A 17961-nucleotide genomic window follows, 5' to 3' on the forward strand; every position below is an offset into this window, starting at 1 on the left:
CCTAATTAAGAACCTATAAATATAATAAGAGGAAGATGGATGATCACAAGCCATCAAACCAAGCTAAACTGCTTGAATTTTTGCACCAGGAGTGACATAAAGTTATCCAAAAGCAGTGTGTAAGACTGGTGGAGAAGAACATGCCACGATGCATGAAAACTGTGAATAAAAAACAGTTATTCTACCAAATATTGATATCTGAACCGTCTAAAACGTTATGAAAATGAACTTGTTTTCTTTGCTTACTTAAGGTCTAAAAGCTCTGCATCTTTTTGGTTATTTCAGCCATTTCTCATTTTCTAAAAATAAATGATTTAATGACAATATTTTTATTTAGAATATCAGAGACACTGATTCAGAAACTGAAATGGTCTCTGTATACTTTGTAACCAATACAAATTAATTTGTAACCAACAAATACATTGTTAGCATTTTTAGGGTGGTACTCAATTTATCGAATATTGTACGGTCCATTGTCATTGTCATTGTCATTCCCACAGCTTAAATCGATAGATTAGGTTTTAGAGTTGTAAAAACTGTTGAAAACTCAAAATACATCGTCTTCATCCTCCACGCTGTATCATTTATAAATATAATGTATATAAACCCTGTCTAAACAGCAATAAACAACTGCAAATCTAACTGAATTTGCCTGTGGAGTCTCAATGTGTCGACTCTTCTTTTTGCATCACAATGTGATCAAAGCAAGTGAAGCGTATAGGGAGGGAGGAAGGGACCATAGAGAGAAGAGGGAAACTGAAGCTGAGGGAGATGTACAGGAGAGGGGAGGGGAGGGGAGGAGGGGGGGTGATTGATATTTAAGCCCTTCAGATACTCTCTCCTCATCCATTCCTCCGCTCTCTCACTATCTGTCCGTATCTCTTGCTCTTCATCGCAGACAAAGGAGGCTCTTCAGAAGTACTCAGGTAAGATAGACAGCTTGGAAGTGAGCTAGGGCACCTTATTCCTGCATCCTTTCGCAGATGACTGCTCATTCAGATCAGTCTAGCTTTTGCTTTTTAGCGTTCTTGTTACTGTAGAGTTACTAGTAGGGTATTTTTTTTTTGGGTAACTATTAGTTTTATATTTTGAAGGTATGATAAGATACACTGATGATGTTATGATGTTTGTTGAATTTAACCAAACCATTTCTTTTTTCAGAGCTTTTTTATACATTTTTCTTTCTTATTGTTTTCTTAAGCGGGTTCCGTAGACCCCTAAGAATCTCTTCTTCTCTTCTTGTTTCTGCTTTTTTGTGACTTAAACTAAACTCCAAAAAAAAAGAGGTCAGCAACCCAGAACGCATGGAAAGGAATGTTTATTTCTTTGGTGTCACTAGGTCACAGTATTACATTACTGTCCACTGCTTTAGTTGCTGTGCCTTCTCATTGTGGTACTTTGTCCAGTTGATTCCTCTAATGCTAATTAAGCTGTCATCGTATTACCTGCTGTCTTCCTGTCTTCTGTGCATGTGCCATATTTCTACATCTTGCTAAGATTCCATGCTCCACTAATGCAGCGTAATCCTCCATTCACAGCCATGTTACTGCTTCACCTTATGACCTTGTGCCATACACATTAATGCCAAAACTGCTGCACGCTCTTTCCTTTTTGGGGTGTGGGTGGGTGGGTTTTGTGTGTGGGGTGGGGGTGGTGGTTGGGGGTGCATCCTAACATGCTCCACGTAGCTTGCAAAGTAGTGTCATACAACTCCAGTCCATGAGGGCACAGTGCCCGCAGGTATTTGTTCCAGGCCTGCACCTTACCATCTGAGCTGCCTAATTAGACCGCCACTTTGGTGAATTAATTAGTGAAATTAGATGGTGTAGTACTTGAAATGGGCACTGGAGACGAATAGCCCTCAGCTGAGTAACCTTGTCTTAGACTTGACGTCAATGAGCCCGCTCTACATCCGCAGCACCTGCAGTGGAGCGAAAAGCGAAGACGTCACTATTCCAAAAAGAGTTGTCTGATTTGGTCATTAGATTACTATTTGCGGGACAGTTCCGTAATTAATTTTATTGTTACAGGGAAACAGAATTTAAGTTTAAAAAGAAGGAGACGTTCACATAACACACTTTCAGTTATAGACTAATATGGGGCATACTGAATACATTTTATGCACACACACCATTAAAAACAGTACTAAAAAAGTTTGACAACATGAAAGTGGAACTACTCTATATTTTCCATTATTTTAGCTAGGAGGAGAAACATTTTAAAAAGAGGATAGAGTAGTTTGTACATCAGTGAACTAAATAAAACCAGTGTTTTTTAGGTCTAAGTTCAAGACAATTATTAGGGTTTTTAATTCCCAAAAATGTTTTTGTCAGTTGGTTACTGTTAGGATAAGTGGATGATGATTTGGATGATTAGATGTATCTTTGCTGTAAGTGCTGTACATTTTTTGTCTTGTTTTCTTGGCAAGGTCCTGCAGAAAACTTGGCATACTTATTATTTTGTCTTCATTTTAACAGCTTTGGGTTTCGTTTTTGGTTTTCTTTACTATCATGTGACCTTTGTTACATAAGCTGACAGCACATTAGGCTACAATAATGAATCTCTATAATGAAGATGTCAGAATACAGGATGAAAGAATGAGGCTGCTGGGAAAGTAATCAGCTCTTCTGGGCTAATGGAATTTCTGTAGGCCCACACCTAAATATGTCCGTATTTCCAATTCAATTAAAAATTTAAATAAATTATACAATGGTCAACCATGGCAAGGAATAACTTTCCGAGACTGAGGGGAAGACATCCTTCTCTTTTTCCAAACATATTACTTTCATAGTGTCACCAAGTAACTAAGTAACTAGTAACTAAGGTATACATCTTAAGATTTGTAATTAAATAATTAACATTTTGCTTGTAGAGTTTGGAAGAATGCTCAGTATGTATTTATCTCACTCCACTTGTTCTCTCCATTCAAGTTTTTAACTTCTCATCGTCTTTTCATGCTCCATTGACTTTTGCTTCTTTCTCTGAATCATTTCTTTGGTCAATGACTGTGTTTGTGTCTATATAGCCACAGTAGCTCGGCGAGCCTGGAGACAGAAGAACCAAGATGCCTCGCTCAAAATGCGATGTGTAAGAATGTTGCTTTTCAAGAGCCCCTTTTTCCTCCCTGCCCAGATCCCTTATCTCTTCATCTGATCACTTTCAAATGAGAAAACTCGTAAAAAAAAAAGCTATGGAGAGTGATGGAGATCCATTTCTAATGTTTTTGGCTCATTTTAGGTACTTTAAGATTAGTCCTTTACTCTGTAATATTTGAAACCGTTCTGTTTACACCCCCCTCCCACCACCACCCTATATTTGTGTGCCATTTCACTAGAGCTAAAGCTCTGCCCATGCCAGTCATGTGACCACACATGCGGCTGGGCCTAGAGAAGGGCGCACCACGGCCTGTGTGTCTAACTTTGGACCTTTCTGTGAATGACTTGACAGCATGTCCAAAGAACCAAGCTCCAACCTGGAGAGCGCCATGCAGATGCTCATCAAGACCTTCCACAAGTACTCGGGGAAGGAGGGGGACAAGTACACACTCAGCCGAGGCGAGCTGAGGGAACTGCTGACAGAGGAGCTGGGGAACTACCTAGGGGTGAGAGGACACTATGCATGCATGATGATGCCTGACTGAAGCACAAAGAACTGTTTAAAAGAAACTTAAACAAAAATATTAAATACTTTCATTCTTTTATTTCATCTGGTTGCAGAAAACCCTAACAATATCCTCATATATTCTAGGCCTGTGGAACTAATTGAGACTTCAGAGTAAAAACAGATACAGAGTAAGATACAGCCTTATATTTCAAGCCTAAAATGAAGCAACTTCACAAACACGTCTAAAAACAGAATATAACAGAGTCTACAGGCAATCTAAAATACCACCTGGTGCTTTGTTGATGCTGTAAATTAAAATATAAAGTTGTTGTTGTATTATTAATTTTTTCTTTTTACATAATTCGAATATTTAGTTTAAAATTTCATAGTAAAATAATCCTATAGGACCAAAGGTTCTTTTAATTAAAAAAGCACTATAGAAGAGAACTTTATTGCATGTTACATTTTAAGTGAGTTTTAGTAAATAGAAAAGAAGTTTCAAAATATGTATGAATTTAAAAATGTTAATTCGTAAATATAAGACATTTTTAGATGTTTGTAGAATGTAAAAGGCAGCTGTTTTCAATTTTTTTGACAATAAAAATGGAGTTATAAGGCTTTTACACCCAAAAAAAAGTACTACAAAATGTTTTTAAATGATGCTGCAGAAAAGAGGAACCTTTAAATTCCTAATTAACATTTACATCAGATGAATATTGTCTATATATATGTATGTTTTTCACTAATATGATTGCTTGTGGAACCAAAGGTGTTTCTTCAACTGCATCACTTAATGAAAGCACACCCTTATTTTAAGTTGAGTTTATGACAACGACATATATCTTGACAGGGCTACTCGCGTAGCAAAAGAGATGGAAAAGCATATTTTCATACCCTTACACTCAAGTTCACCATCAGACAAGCCCCCATTGTGCTCAGTAGCATGTTGGAACGTGCTGTAATGCTCATTGCATTTAGGAGACATAGTTTGAATGCTTTCTCACACACATATATATACACACAGTAGAGGCATAAAAAAAAACAATTCAAGCCATTCACACTGACCAGAGAACTGATTCAACCCATGTAATCCTGCTTTATTTTCATTTGTAAAAATTCTGAATACACATCCAATGACATTACATTCAGAATGTGACACTGATGTCTCCAGTGCATATCCCCAGCAAACATTAACACTTATCTCTCGTCATTTAAAGAATGCACAAGATAAAGACGCAGTGGAGCGGGTGATGAACGACCTGGATGCCAACAATGACGGCGAAGTGGACTTCACCGAGTTTATTATCCTCATGGGGGCGCTGACTGTGGCCTGCAACGACTTCTTCCTCGACAGCCCACCTCCCAAGGTGAAGCCCGATGCCAAGGGTGGCACCTCAACAGAGGGCGAGAACAAAGAGTAACAGGGGTACGAGGAAGGGATGTGGAAAATATGGGCAGATTGTGAGATAGAAGAGAGAATGAGGAAGAGAGCTCACTGTGTTTCATCCATTTCTGTTATCTGGAGCAACAGACAGGTCCTTCAGAACATCCTTCTAGTTTGTGTTAGACCTTGAATCCATCAGTTATCAATTTTGCCATTATAATACATTCTTAAAAGTAAAGGTTCCAACTCACGTAGGGCTCACATGGGTGGGGCTCACAGGGGTTGAGCATGGGCTTGGTGGGGTTCAAGTTGGAATGGGCTCTAATTGGTTGGTTCAGTGTAGAACCCAGATGGGGCCCATGTTTAAACCCTCCTGGTCTCATCATTGACATCCATGTCCATAAGTGGGGTCAACCCATAATCCATAAGTGGACTACCCATTCAAAAAAGTATTATAGTGGTTTATTAAAGAACTTTCAAAATATTTGATTGCTCTTTAGGGAACCAAACTGCTCGCTCTGGCACCTTTATTTTTTTTAAGAATGTATTTTCCCAAAGGAAACATAAGCAAGTAGTCTTTCAGCATTACAATTAAACCTATTCTTCAACCCCAGATCCACAGAAAAGCACTCAAGTTCTGTTTAAAGTAAATAATACTTTGGGTAACTGGAAAGATTTCTTTTAGAGTTACACTCTATGATTTTGAAAGTGCAAAGTGAAGCCTCTTTCACTTGATTTTCAAAATGCTCTGTAAATATCAACTGTGAAATCCTTTAAAATGTGAAAAACAACAGCCAATCGCAGCAAAATATATAATCAGAATCTGTATGACGTGTGCAAAATGCATGTTATAAATCAGTAAAATCTAAAAGCCACAATACTGTGTAGAGTGAACGTTGTCTTCAAGAATGCTTGTGAACGAGATGTTTTGAGTGAGAAACATTAAGTGAGCAAGTTGGCTGTAAAATCACAGAGTGTAACTTTAAAAGCACACCAGAGAAAACTCACAGAGAAGGAAGACAAAAAAATATACGCTCTTGAATGCTTAAAGTCTGACCACATCCAGGAGAAGATGAATGCTTACAGTGTGAATGGTGTCCATACATGCAATACTAATAATACTATCAATTTTAATATTGGAATGTGTTCTGCTTCTTCCTTGGCACCTATTTTGTAGCCTGTTTTGTTAAGTGTTAATATTTCTCTTTCTCGTTAGAATAAAGATGCCTAATTGATCTTCACTGGGCTCATGCCTTTTTGTATTCTTTCATTAATTGTTATTTTCTATTCTCCAGACTTAAGGGAATGAGATTAGTATTACTGTGAAAAAAAGTTCTGATCAAGGACTAAAACATGAAAACCTAACAACACCTAGACCATGGAATATCTTGGTGATATGAAATAATAATAACAGAAAATTGTATTCAAGAATACACTACTGCAACAAAATGAAACTTTAATTGTATTATTGCATACAATATGATATGGCACACCTCGATATTAAAAAATACAAAATTTTATCAGATTTGTAAGAGAAGGCAAAGATCCAGAATGTTATGATGCTTATAATGCACTCCAAATATCTCCATACATCCAGGACTGAAGTAAAATTAATGATACAGGACATAAGATATAATCTGTCTCTAGTAGACATACAGCTCTGACAAAAATGATGAGTTTCTTTGATTTTACCAAATTGAAAACTTCTAGAATATAATGAAGGGGGAAAAGGATGATCACAAGTCATCAAACCAAGCTGAACTGCTTGATTGTTTGTACCAGGAGTGGCAGAAAGTTATCCAAAAGCAGTGTGTAAGCCTGGTGGAGGAGAACATGCCAAGATGCATGAAAAATGGGATTAAGCCAGGGTTATTCCACTAAATATTAATTTCTGAACTCTTAAAATTTTATGAATATGAACTTGTTTCCTTCGCATAATTTGAGTTCGGAAAGCTATGTGTATTTTTTGTTATTTCAGCCATTTCTGATTTTCTGCAAATATATGCTTTAAAATTATTTGTATTTGGAATTTGGGAGAAATGTTGTCCGTAGTTCATAGAATAAAAGAACAATGTTAATTTTACTCAAACATAAACTTAAAAAAAAAAAGCAAAATCAGAGAAACTGATTCAGAAACTGAAGTGGTCTCTTAATTGTTTCCAGAGCTGTATGATGGGAAATAAGAACAGTGTGATTTTTTTGTTGCTAAAAACAGCAAAAAGTAGTACCATGATGTGATAATTAGGGGTGAGTGATATGGCATGATAATTCAGGGTATAATATTGTTCACGATATTTAAAAATGTTGGCGTTAGTTTTGCGTATGATACGAAATGGCACATCCCTAATTAAATGACTAAAATTTTAACAAAGCATGTAATAATATTCACAAATTTTGAGAATGAATAGCTAGGGCTATTAGCCCAGCCCTTATGCTTTCTTCTAATCTGAATGAAATTCACTGTCTGGCCAAAAAAAAGTCTGCACCTGGATTTAATAAGTAAATGATGTGGGGTTGCCGCAGTTGTTCAGGTCTAGGTTCAGCAACAGTAAGTGATGAAAGAATGAGGTCAGCTGACTACCTGAATATTCTGAATATAGACCAGGTTATTCCATCAGTGGATTTTTTCTTCTCTGATGACACGGCCATATTCCAAGATGATAATGTCAGGATTCATGGGTGCTGGAATAGTGAAAGAGTGATTCAGGGAGCATGAGATCATCATTTTCACACATGGATTGTTCACCACAGAGTCCAGACCTTAACCCCAATGAGAATCTTTGGGATGTGCTGGAGAAGGTTTTGTGCAGTGGTCAGACTCTACCATCATCAATGCTGCAAGATATTGGGGAAAACTTAATGTGGCAACTTTTTTTTTCTTTTTTGGCGAGGCAGTGTATGACTGTATGAGTACAGGAAAAAATGTTAATGAACCTTGAGGCACACCAAATATTTAAGTAAATTTAAATAAATTTAATATACACAGAACAAAATACCTTATTACAAGTCAGGACTTGTAATTAAGGACTGTAGCACATCATGTGTGGGAGGTCTAGAAGTTCCCCCCCCCCCCAAAAAAAAAAGAAGTGAAATCTAATGTTTTACTCACTGCAGTAAATAAAAGTTATTTGCATCAATACAAAAAGTCACGACACACCTTTCTGAACTCTTTCTGTATGAGAATAGGAGAGTCTGGGGAGTCCCTCTGAGTGTGTGAGTAACTCTAAGCAGCTTGCTTTAGCATATCCTGGATCTTACTCACATCCTGCCTGTCCTGTTAAACCTGTTCTGTACACACAGATGTTAGGAAAAACACACACTAGAGACTGAAAGTAGTAAAAAAGAGACTAAAAGAAGAAGGTAAATGAGATTTAATAGCTGTGCAATGCTTCAAATAAAATAAAATTGAATGTTTGAAACTGTCAAATGTGTATGAATGTGTCTGTGTGTGTACTGTGCAGGCATGCCTTTGTGAGTTTGAACTGGTGTGTTTGTGTGTGTGTGTGTGTGTTGGATGCACTCTCTTGTCATACCTGTCCTGTCTAAATTCTCAGGCTCCTGGGCAAATTCCTACAGTCTGAAGAAACTTCCTCTCATTAAGCTTCTGTACTTGATTGTTCGGATCAGCAGTTTCAGTTAAATATATCATTTAGCAGACGAACACAGAAGTATTTAAGAAGTGAAATTAAGTTTTTAGGATTTACAGAAAGTGTGCAATAATTTCTTGAAACAAAATTAGGCAGGTGTAAAAATGTAGGCACTCTTGTCGTTTAATTGATTTAAATACATTCAGCACTAATTATTAGAGCACAATATTCGTTGGGTAAGCTCATTGACCCTTGACCTACATACACAGGTGAATCCAATTGTGAGAAAGGGTGAAGGAGCCAATTGCAAGTTTTTCTCCTCTTTGCATCTTTTCTGAAGAGTGGCAACATGGGAGCCTCAAAACGCAACTCTCAAATGACCTGAAAACAAAGATTGTTCAAATTCATGGTTTGAGGGAAGGATACAAACAGCTATCTCAGAGATTTCAGCTGTCAGTTTCCACTGTGAGCAACATAGTGAGGAAATGGAAAGGAAGACCAGAGGTACAGTTCTAGTTAAGACCTAAAATGGCAGGATAAGAAAAACTCAGATAATCAGAGGAGAAGGATGGTGAGAACAGTCACAGTCAACCCACAGACCAGCTCCAAACACCTACAACATCATCTTGCTGCAGATCACTGTGTCACTGTTCATTGTTCAACTATTCAGCGCACTTTACACAGGGAGATTTTAAAGTGTCAAGGTGAATGTAAAAAAACATTTTTATTAATAATAGTAACAATGTTTAAGTGGTTGCAAGTAAAAAATGTTACATTACAAATGTGTTTTTGTGTTTTTTCTTTCTTGTGATTGCTTTTCATTACTTCATTACTAAAACTGTGCCCATGAAAGACATTTTATATTTATTTTTATTAATTAAACCTTCACATCTAAATTGAGTATTTCAGTTTCAATCAGTGTAGGCTGATTAATGGAATTGAAAATATATATTATTATTTTTATGCCGACTTTTCTTTTATTTATCCATCATCCCCTACAAGGGGAAAGGCTTGTATTGTTTTAAGTAAATTCAGGAGGATGGAGGCATATTTGACAGTACCTTCAGTTAATGAGTGGCCCCAGAATAAATTCTCTGTAGAAACTGGTCAAATATAAAAATATTTTGCATATCTCTAGCTTCTAGGTTAGTAGTGTCTGTGGTCACACCCATTGCCCTGGTTACAAAGCCCAGGGAAGTCGTACTCTGTTGGTGGAACTGGCATTTCCTCACCTTAACATGCAACTGATGTTAAACCAATATGAAAATTGTTTGGCTGGATGTTCATCCTCTTGGATATCTTCCACTTTTATGTATTTTCTAATAGGAATCATGGTCAATATTCCTGTTCTTGTCCGGTTCTGTGTCTTTCCCGTGTTTTCCTAGCCATGTGCTTTCTTGCATGTGGCTCTGTGTTCTCCTTGTCCCCCTCTTCTCCTTGTTACCTGTCCGCAGGTGTTTCTTGATTCCTGTTTACTTCTGTATATATAGCCCTTTTGTTTCTGTGTTCTGTTGTTAATAAATGACTCGCTCTTACGTCTGCCTCCTTGCCTCTCTGCTGCACTTCCTGATATATATAATTTGTCTTTTCAAAAGAGTTCACAAAAAAAAAATTAAATAATCTTTTTCTGACTATTAGAAAAAAGGGACTAGTGAGGGAGGCCACTAAGATACCCATCATTATTCTAAAGGAGAAAAAAGAGGTATCTTTTTGCCCATCAACAAGATGCTACACCAAACACTGCACATTACCACAAACACACCATCCTTACTATGAAGCATGGTGGTGGCAGTACAAGTCTAACTCCTTCATAGCAGTCATAGCAGTTTTTTCTCATTTTAGTGTTAAAGACAAGTAATCTTAATAATGTACTATTTACCAAATTACAAGGACAAATAAACCTTCAAGTGTAATGAAATTGTATCTGTATTTGCTGTGTTTCAATGGCAATTAAGGCCATATAGATTGTTTAAAGGATGGTTTTGATGTTTTCCAGGGACAGATGTTCTCCTGAAGGCTGTTAACAAGACACTGTTGCTTTGTTGGGCAGAACTGAAACTGAAGAAGTGAGCTTGGGCCACAAGAGCGTGAACCACAGGACACCAAGGCCAGAAGACCTTCCTACCTATTTACTCATTTCTTCTCAGCTTTTTAGCTTTACTACAGACACTGACTCAAATAAAGATTCTTTAACATATGGAGACTGAATGTTCTCAGAGGAGGAGACAGTGACATGAGATAAGAACTTATTGTGCTCATCTTTAAGCCTTTCATCTGATCAACAAGATGTTGTTGATTAGATGCTGCTGACGTGGTCGTACTCAAAGATGCCATCTCATGGTTTTCTATTTAGCCTGTAAAATCAGTAGCAAGTTTTGATATTTGTTGTGGTTTAATATAAAGAATTATGTGACATGTATTTGATTTATCTGATGTACATGTAATCTGCATAAAGTTGTAATTCATGGCATTTAACTGATGCTCTTATCCAGAGTGACTTACAAGGTTATTTCTATTACAGAAGTGCGCCAATGAAGTGTTAGGAATATTGCCCAAAAACTCAATTGGTGTAGCGCATTATCACCCATGAGGTTGTAGCTCACTAGCAGGTAGTGATGTTATCCACTACACCACACCAACCAACTGCTGTATTTCCCAAACTTTTCCCCTTGATTTCCAGTCTTTAGTATTGCCCTTTATTACTGCCAAGAGTGATCTAAAACCTTTCTTCTTACGTTTCTTTCAATCTTTTATTTGTCCTTGTGCATTTTATTAAGTTTTAGCTTTTTTTTATCAGTTATTCATTCAGATTTTTAAACAATCTTTGCTTTATTTTTACTTTATTTTTATTTCAATCTTGTTGTGGCAAATTACCCAAAACCTTTTTTACAAAATGAAACTTTTGTTTTGCAAAACATTATGCTTTTAGCAGCACCTTTAACTTATTAATAATAGAATACTTTGTTTACTGTATACTACCCCTTCTATAAATATGTAAACAACCCACAAGGCATCCTTTACTACCTGATGACGTGCAAGCGAGCACATGAGCTCGTTCAGAGTGCATTTAGAAGAGTACATTAAACTGTATTTATAAGCACTTTGCTGTTTTTATTTATTTATTTACCTAAAGTGACAATGTTAACATTCATGTGGCAAACTCAGAACTTCCCCAACAAATCAAATAACAATCTTTATAAATTTCTTTCTTTACTTTTTCAAAACTGCAGCCACTCAAGGTACTGCAAAAAAGGGGGTTCAAACTAAATGTTATGGGCTCCGAGTGGTCCAGAGAACTAAGGTGCTGTCACTATGATCAAGAGATCTCTGTTTGAATCCCGGTCATGCAGCTTGTCATCAGCTACAGGAACCCCGAGAGAGCGCAATTGCCTTGTCCCCTCTGGGTTGGTGGACAACACTCTGAGTGCGCTGTGATGCTACTCAGTGATGCTACATTAGCAGCAGTTCCGAAAGATGTGGTGGCTGGTTTAACGTGTTGGAGGAGGCATGTGCTAGTCCTCACACTCCTGGTGGTGGGGCTTTGCTAGAGATAGGGGGGATATAGCTGAGTGAGTGGCATAGGTAGAAAAAAAAGTGGGATAGAAATAAAAAAAAAAAGAAAAATTAAAGAAAACTTAATGTTATACTGAAATTGCATTGCATTGAAGTATTTTGTGTTTTTACATATTGTAAAATTTTATATTTGTACAAATATAGATTTATTAAAGCTCAGTCACATATGAATCCCTCACTTAAACATCCTTTCCTGGATTGCAAGACAGCTCTGAATCCCTGAAAACTACACTATTGCCAAATACACTGATCAGCCATAACATTAGCACCACAGGTGCAGTAAAACATTGATTACAATCATCTACGTCTGTCACGAGGTCTGTTTAATACAGTATTAGACAGCAGGTAAACAGTCAGCTCTTAAAGATGATTTGTTAAAAGCTGAAAAAATGGTTATGTTTAGAAATCAAGAACAAGGATCAAGATGTGATCGCTAGGCAATTACGTCAGAACATCACCAAAACATCAGGCAGGTCTTGTGAGATGTTCACTGTATTCACTATTTAACATATTTAAAAGTGGTCCAGAGAAGGACAACTAATGAACCAATGGCTCCCTGATGCTTGTGGAGGCCCCACCTCACAACCTAAAGAACTTAAAGGAAAACTTTGGTGTGAAATTGACTTTGGGTGTAGTAAAACATGATAAAGAGTACTAACCTTTGTTGGAAAGCCCACCTCCTCTCTCCTGCAGCTTTCTGAGATCTATTAATTTTATTCCATTTGTCCAAACATGCTTTAGACTGTGTGATATGGGGCATATTTTTCTCTTGCAGAAAAAATTCTTTTTACACTGTTATCCTGACTCAAAGAAGTTCCACACTTCATTGGAAGAATCCAGAGAGCCTTGACATTTAATAACTTTAAAAGTGCACAAGAAGCGCGGTTTACAACCCCTAGCATAGCCTACATCTCCGGATGCCGCCATCTTAAACTAGAATTATGATTAGTAGAGTGATACTGGCGGTGCCTGGAGATGTAGCTTACGCTATGGGATGTAAACAGGAGTTTTCAATAAGTTTCTTCTGCACTTTTAATGCCTTGTTTTAAATGTCAAGGCCCTCCGAATCCTACCAATGAGACGTAGACCTACTTTAAGCCTGGATAACGATGTAAAAAGTGATATATCTGCAGGGGCAAAATATGCCCCATATCATCCATTCTAAAGCATGTTGGGACAAACGGAATAAAAGACCTGGATCTCGGACAGCTGCGGGAGAATGGAGGTGGGCTATTCAACAAAGGTAAGTACTCTTCATTATGTTTTACTACACCAAAATCAATTTTACACCAGAGTTCTCCTTTAAATGATCTGCTCCTAATGTATTGGTGCCAGTTACTACAGGATGCCTTCTTGTGGAGTCAGATCAGTCAGATTTGTCAGGTTTACTCAATATTATGCAAGTGGTGCTAATGTTATAGATGATCAATGTATTTTATTTGGATGGAAAATATACACACATTACAATCAAAAACACAAAAAAAAAACAAATCAAATAAATAGCATGTTATGTAGCATGTTTCCCATGATGCCTAGGTCTTGTGTGTCAGTACCCGCATGGCTTAGGCCTGGCTTAGGCCTGTTGTGGCCGGTTTGACGGTGCGGTGTCGTCTGACCACACTCGGCCAGGAACCACGCTGATCCCTGTCACTGTTATCTGTCCAGGCTGTCTGGACCAGGCCTGACAGACACCTTAGCTTACCTCACACACAGGACTACCTCCTCTGTCTGCGCCTTCCTCATCATGACATACGGCTCTCCTGTCAACATGACGACAGACATGAAGGCTGGACATGAGGGAGGAGGTACAAGATAACACACTCGCATTCCAACACAGATCACAAACTGGATAATGCATGCACAACATACCCAGGCTGTAAAGAGCAGAAACGTACATATGCATGCATATTTTCAAACACAAGCTTTTAACATGCTTGTTACATACCACAAGTACTTACATTTTTAAAACATTTTAAATAACTAAAGGTCATAGAAGGTTGTAAAGAAGGTCTGGAGCGAGAACAAAGGTAAATGCTACTAAAAGGGGTTGAATCGAGCTGTGAGAAGACTGTAATAATATCATAATACAGCCTTACAGAAAAAAGAGAGCATATAAAAATTATGAATTTCTTTGATTTTACCAAATTGAAAACCTCTGGAATATAATCAAGAGGAAGATGGATGATCACAAGCCATCAAACCATCAGACCAAGCTGAACTGCTTGTACCAGTGTGGCATAAATCTATCCAAAAGCAGTGTGTAAGACTGCTGGAGGACAACGTGCCAAGATGCATGAAAACTTTGATTAAAACCAGGGTTATTTCACCAAATATTGATTTCTGAACTCTTTAACTGTATAAATATGAACTTGTTTTCTTTGTATTATTTGAGGTCTGAAAGCTTGTCATTTTTTGCAATTAAATGCTCTAAATGACAGTATTTTTTTGTGGGAATTTGAAAGAAATGTCTGTAGTTTATAAAATAAAACAACAATGTTAATTTTACTTAAACATATACCTATAAATAGCAAAATCAGAGAAACTGATTCAGAAACTGAAGTGGTCTCTTAATTCTTTCCAGAGCTGTAAATAATATTCACATCAGTTTTAGCAAAAATTTTGAAAACATCTTCTTCTACAACTTTTTTTTCTGAATTAATTGGTATTCATGAGTAATATTGAGAAGAATGTTGTGCAGATTTGATTACATTCATCCACGAGAGTATGAGAGAGGTCAGGTACTGATGCTGGATGGATAGTTCCAGCAACCCATCCAAAAGGTATCAGGTGAAGCAGAATGAAGCCCTTGGCTTCATAAACCAATGCAGGGGGGGTTATTCCCGTGTAGCTGTCACTTGCCATTGAGTAAGATAACCTTTGGCTCATGTGCTGCCACTCCAAACTGCTTCATTCTATGAAGATAAAAGAGCAGGCAACTGAAAACATGTTTCATTGAGTGATGAATGAAAGTAAAATTCTTTATTAGAAAGCATAACTTGATTAGTTTTGGACATGAAAAAACTGTTCTTAGTATTTTTTATGTGCAACCTCTGGTCCTCATTTGCCTATTTCTAATAATTTGATGTACAAATTAGCTATAATAATGTTACATACAATATATATATATATATATATTGAAATGTTCAATATCATTATATATCATTATATATATTGAAGTATCATTACATATATTTTTTGAATACGGATGTATGTTACATTTAAGACTAAGTCATGCTTCTCTACACTCTAAAAAACAGAGGTACGATATGAGCACTTTTTTGTACTCAAGGGTACACTCAAAGGTACAATATTGGTCTTTACAGGGTCAGATTTGTTCCCTCTGAAGTACAAAGTCATTCCTAACAGCAATAAGTACAGATTTGTACCATTTAACCAGCCAAGAGGTACATTCATTATTCTGTATCACTGTACTAATAAACAATACATATTTTAATTGCACATTTTTTATTTAAAAGCAATTTTGGATCATCAAGTTTTTGAGCCATATTCAGTTGATGATAATAATAAAAATCTTTATTGGCACAAAAAACAAGGGTACAAAAAAGAACTTTCACTGAAAGGTACTTTTTTGTACCTCTCAATATAAGGTACAGCCCCAGCGACAAGCTTTGTACTCTGTACTTATATAGAGTGTATATGTTTATCATATGTACATATTCAAATGCAACTTAACTAAAGCTAATGTCATTCATCCACTCTAAAAGCTCTAATCCTATGCTCTGTCAGGTTATAGACAGACGATGTGTTAAATGCTAATACTTAAATGCTTGTGTGGATATATGTAATTGATCTGTCACCAGAGAAACTTGAACCTGCATTAGACTAAGCACTTCAGACTTTAGTCTGAAGACTCTAATTATAACCTACTCATATTACTCATGCATCATTTTATCTAAACACTTTTTAGTATCATGTAAACTTGTGTGTTTATCACTGTAAATTGATCAGTTTATTATCATACATTCATGTCAACTACATTTATGTGATTGTGTATTAGATACATATAATAAAACTTCAAAAAGAAAAGGAGTGAGATAATTACTTGTTACCTTATCTGCTTGATGCTTTTAAAGGATTTAATATCTTAACCTTCCTAAAATAATTGGCAACATAGACTTTTTTTTACCTAAATCATCTCCTCATGATGCTGCCTACACCTTAAGTTGGGATAATGACCTATGACAAGAGTTTAATACAATTTATTAAAATAAAAAGTGACTTTTTAAGGCAATTTTAACAGCTTTCCAAGATGGTGGCTACCTTTACTGAGCTAATTTCCACGATTCAGGTATGGTCCCCAGTTGGTAACTGATGAGATTTTTTACTCTAATATAATGTTTACTTCTTATGAATAAAGGCTATAGGCAACACATATTAAATATTTGTTTAGGCATATATTTTTATTGAGTTTTTAGTATACATTTTAGTCAGTAAAATAGCTAAGTTTATTTTTAAATTAGGTTTGTTTCTGGTTGATTCTACTGTATGACTGTCTAATAAAATATCCTTTTAAACCATTGCTAATCTTTTATTCAATTGCCATAACAATGGTCATATGTTTTTTGTGTTTCCTGAAAAAAAGGATTATTTTAGGTCGATATTGTATTAGGGCTGTATTAGCAAGGTGTTAGCTTGCATTTATAATTAATTTCATCTCTAGTGGGTGATACACATTTTAGACAAAGTAGACATTTGGAGCTCATAACCAGTGTTTATTATTGTGGTGTTAGCCCACTAGCTCAGTATTTCTCAACCTTGCTCCTGGAGGCAATCTGTCCTACAAATTTTGGTGCTTTTTCTGCTCCCAGGACACCTGATCCAACTAATTAGCTTAGTAACAAATATTTTTTTTAATATTTAAGTTTTAAAATCCTTTTCAGACAATGCTTTTGCAGGTTGAAATCCATAACCATAAAATACAATTGCAGAAAGAACTGTCAGTTGAACATTACTGTTTGTTGCTAAATGTTTGGAATTAGCCATTTGTACATTGTACATTTGTATGTTGCCATTCTTGTACTTTTTGACTTGATCAGTTCTAGTGACAGTCGTGATCTTTAAGTTGTCCCAGAATGCCACAGAGACACTTAATGAGACATAAAACAATAGTTTAACAAGTTATCACACTTTCTTGAATGTAATACTTTTTTTATATATAATTTTATTTCTAATTTTTCCCATTTCCTCCCCATTTTAGCACAGCCAATTACCCAACCCACTCACTAGGACTCTCCCTATCACTTGTAATGCCCCAACACACCCTAACACATGCTTCCTCCGATACATGTGAACAACCACCGCTTCAAAAAAGTGCAGCGACTCAGCTCCGGTACATCAGCTCACAGACGCCCTGTGCTGCAGACATCACCCTACGAGTGATGAGGGGAGATAGCACCATCTACCCACCCAGAGGGAGCAAGGCCAATTTTGCTCCCTCTAAGCGCTGGCAGCTTGATGGCAAAGCTGCATGAGCAGGGGTTCGAACCTGCGGCCTCCCGCTCATAGTGGCAGCGCTTTAGACCGCTGGACCACTCGGTGCCTCTTTAATGTAATACTTCATACATTAACATACTGCATTATACCGTTTTTGTAAAGTCAATTAATTATTTAGGAAAACACAGGGAAGTACACGGAAATGCTTCGGAATTACTATCACCCAACAAGGTCCTGACTGATTACATTTTCAAGCATGTACCTGTAACATTGTAATATAATCTCCATAAGGAGACACTGTTACACTCAACTAGCTACATATATGAATGTTATAACAGAAATAAAAAGTCACAATATAAA

At 36.7% G+C, this 17961-nt stretch overlaps 1 protein-coding gene across 2 annotated transcripts; it reads left to right on the forward strand.

Moving 5' to 3' along the window:
• Positions 1 to 845: 845 nt before the first annotated feature.
• Positions 846 to 6228, forward strand: s100s (S100 calcium binding protein S). 2 transcript variants are annotated; one of them, XM_007230538.4, is made up of 4 exons: positions 846 to 926; positions 3026 to 3087; positions 3448 to 3601; positions 4821 to 6228. In XM_007230538.4, exons 2-4 carry the CDS (start codon positions 3065 to 3067, stop codon positions 5022 to 5024), a joined length of 381 nt encoding a protein of 126 aa, XP_007230600.1. In that variant the 5' UTR covers positions 846 to 926; positions 3026 to 3064; the 3' UTR covers positions 5025 to 6228. The 2 variants fall into 2 exon arrangements, with proteins under 2 accessions (XP_007230600.1, XP_007230601.1); XM_007230539.4 differs by lacking the exon at positions 3026 to 3087.
• Positions 6229 to 17961: the final 11733 nt, after the last annotated feature.

The sequence above is a fragment of the Astyanax mexicanus genome, chromosome 3 (genome assembly GCF_023375975.1).
Source record: "Astyanax mexicanus isolate ESR-SI-001 chromosome 3, AstMex3_surface, whole genome shotgun sequence".
In the NCBI taxonomy this organism is placed as follows: Eukaryota; Metazoa; Chordata; class Actinopteri; order Characiformes; family Acestrorhamphidae; genus Astyanax; species Astyanax mexicanus.

Bases quoted from the DNA above. Each gene is read 5' to 3' on its own strand.
- s100s (XM_007230538.4), top strand. From the start codon at position 3,065: ATGCCTCGCTCAAAATGCGATGT. The intron at 3,088-3,447 runs GTAAGAATGTTG...ATGACTTGACAG, and splicing joins CCTCGCTCAAAATGCGATGT to CATGTCCAAAGAACCAAGCT. The intron at 3,602-4,820 runs GTGAGAGGACAC...CGTCATTTAAAG, and splicing joins AGCTGGGGAACTACCTAGGG to AATGCACAAGATAAAGACGC.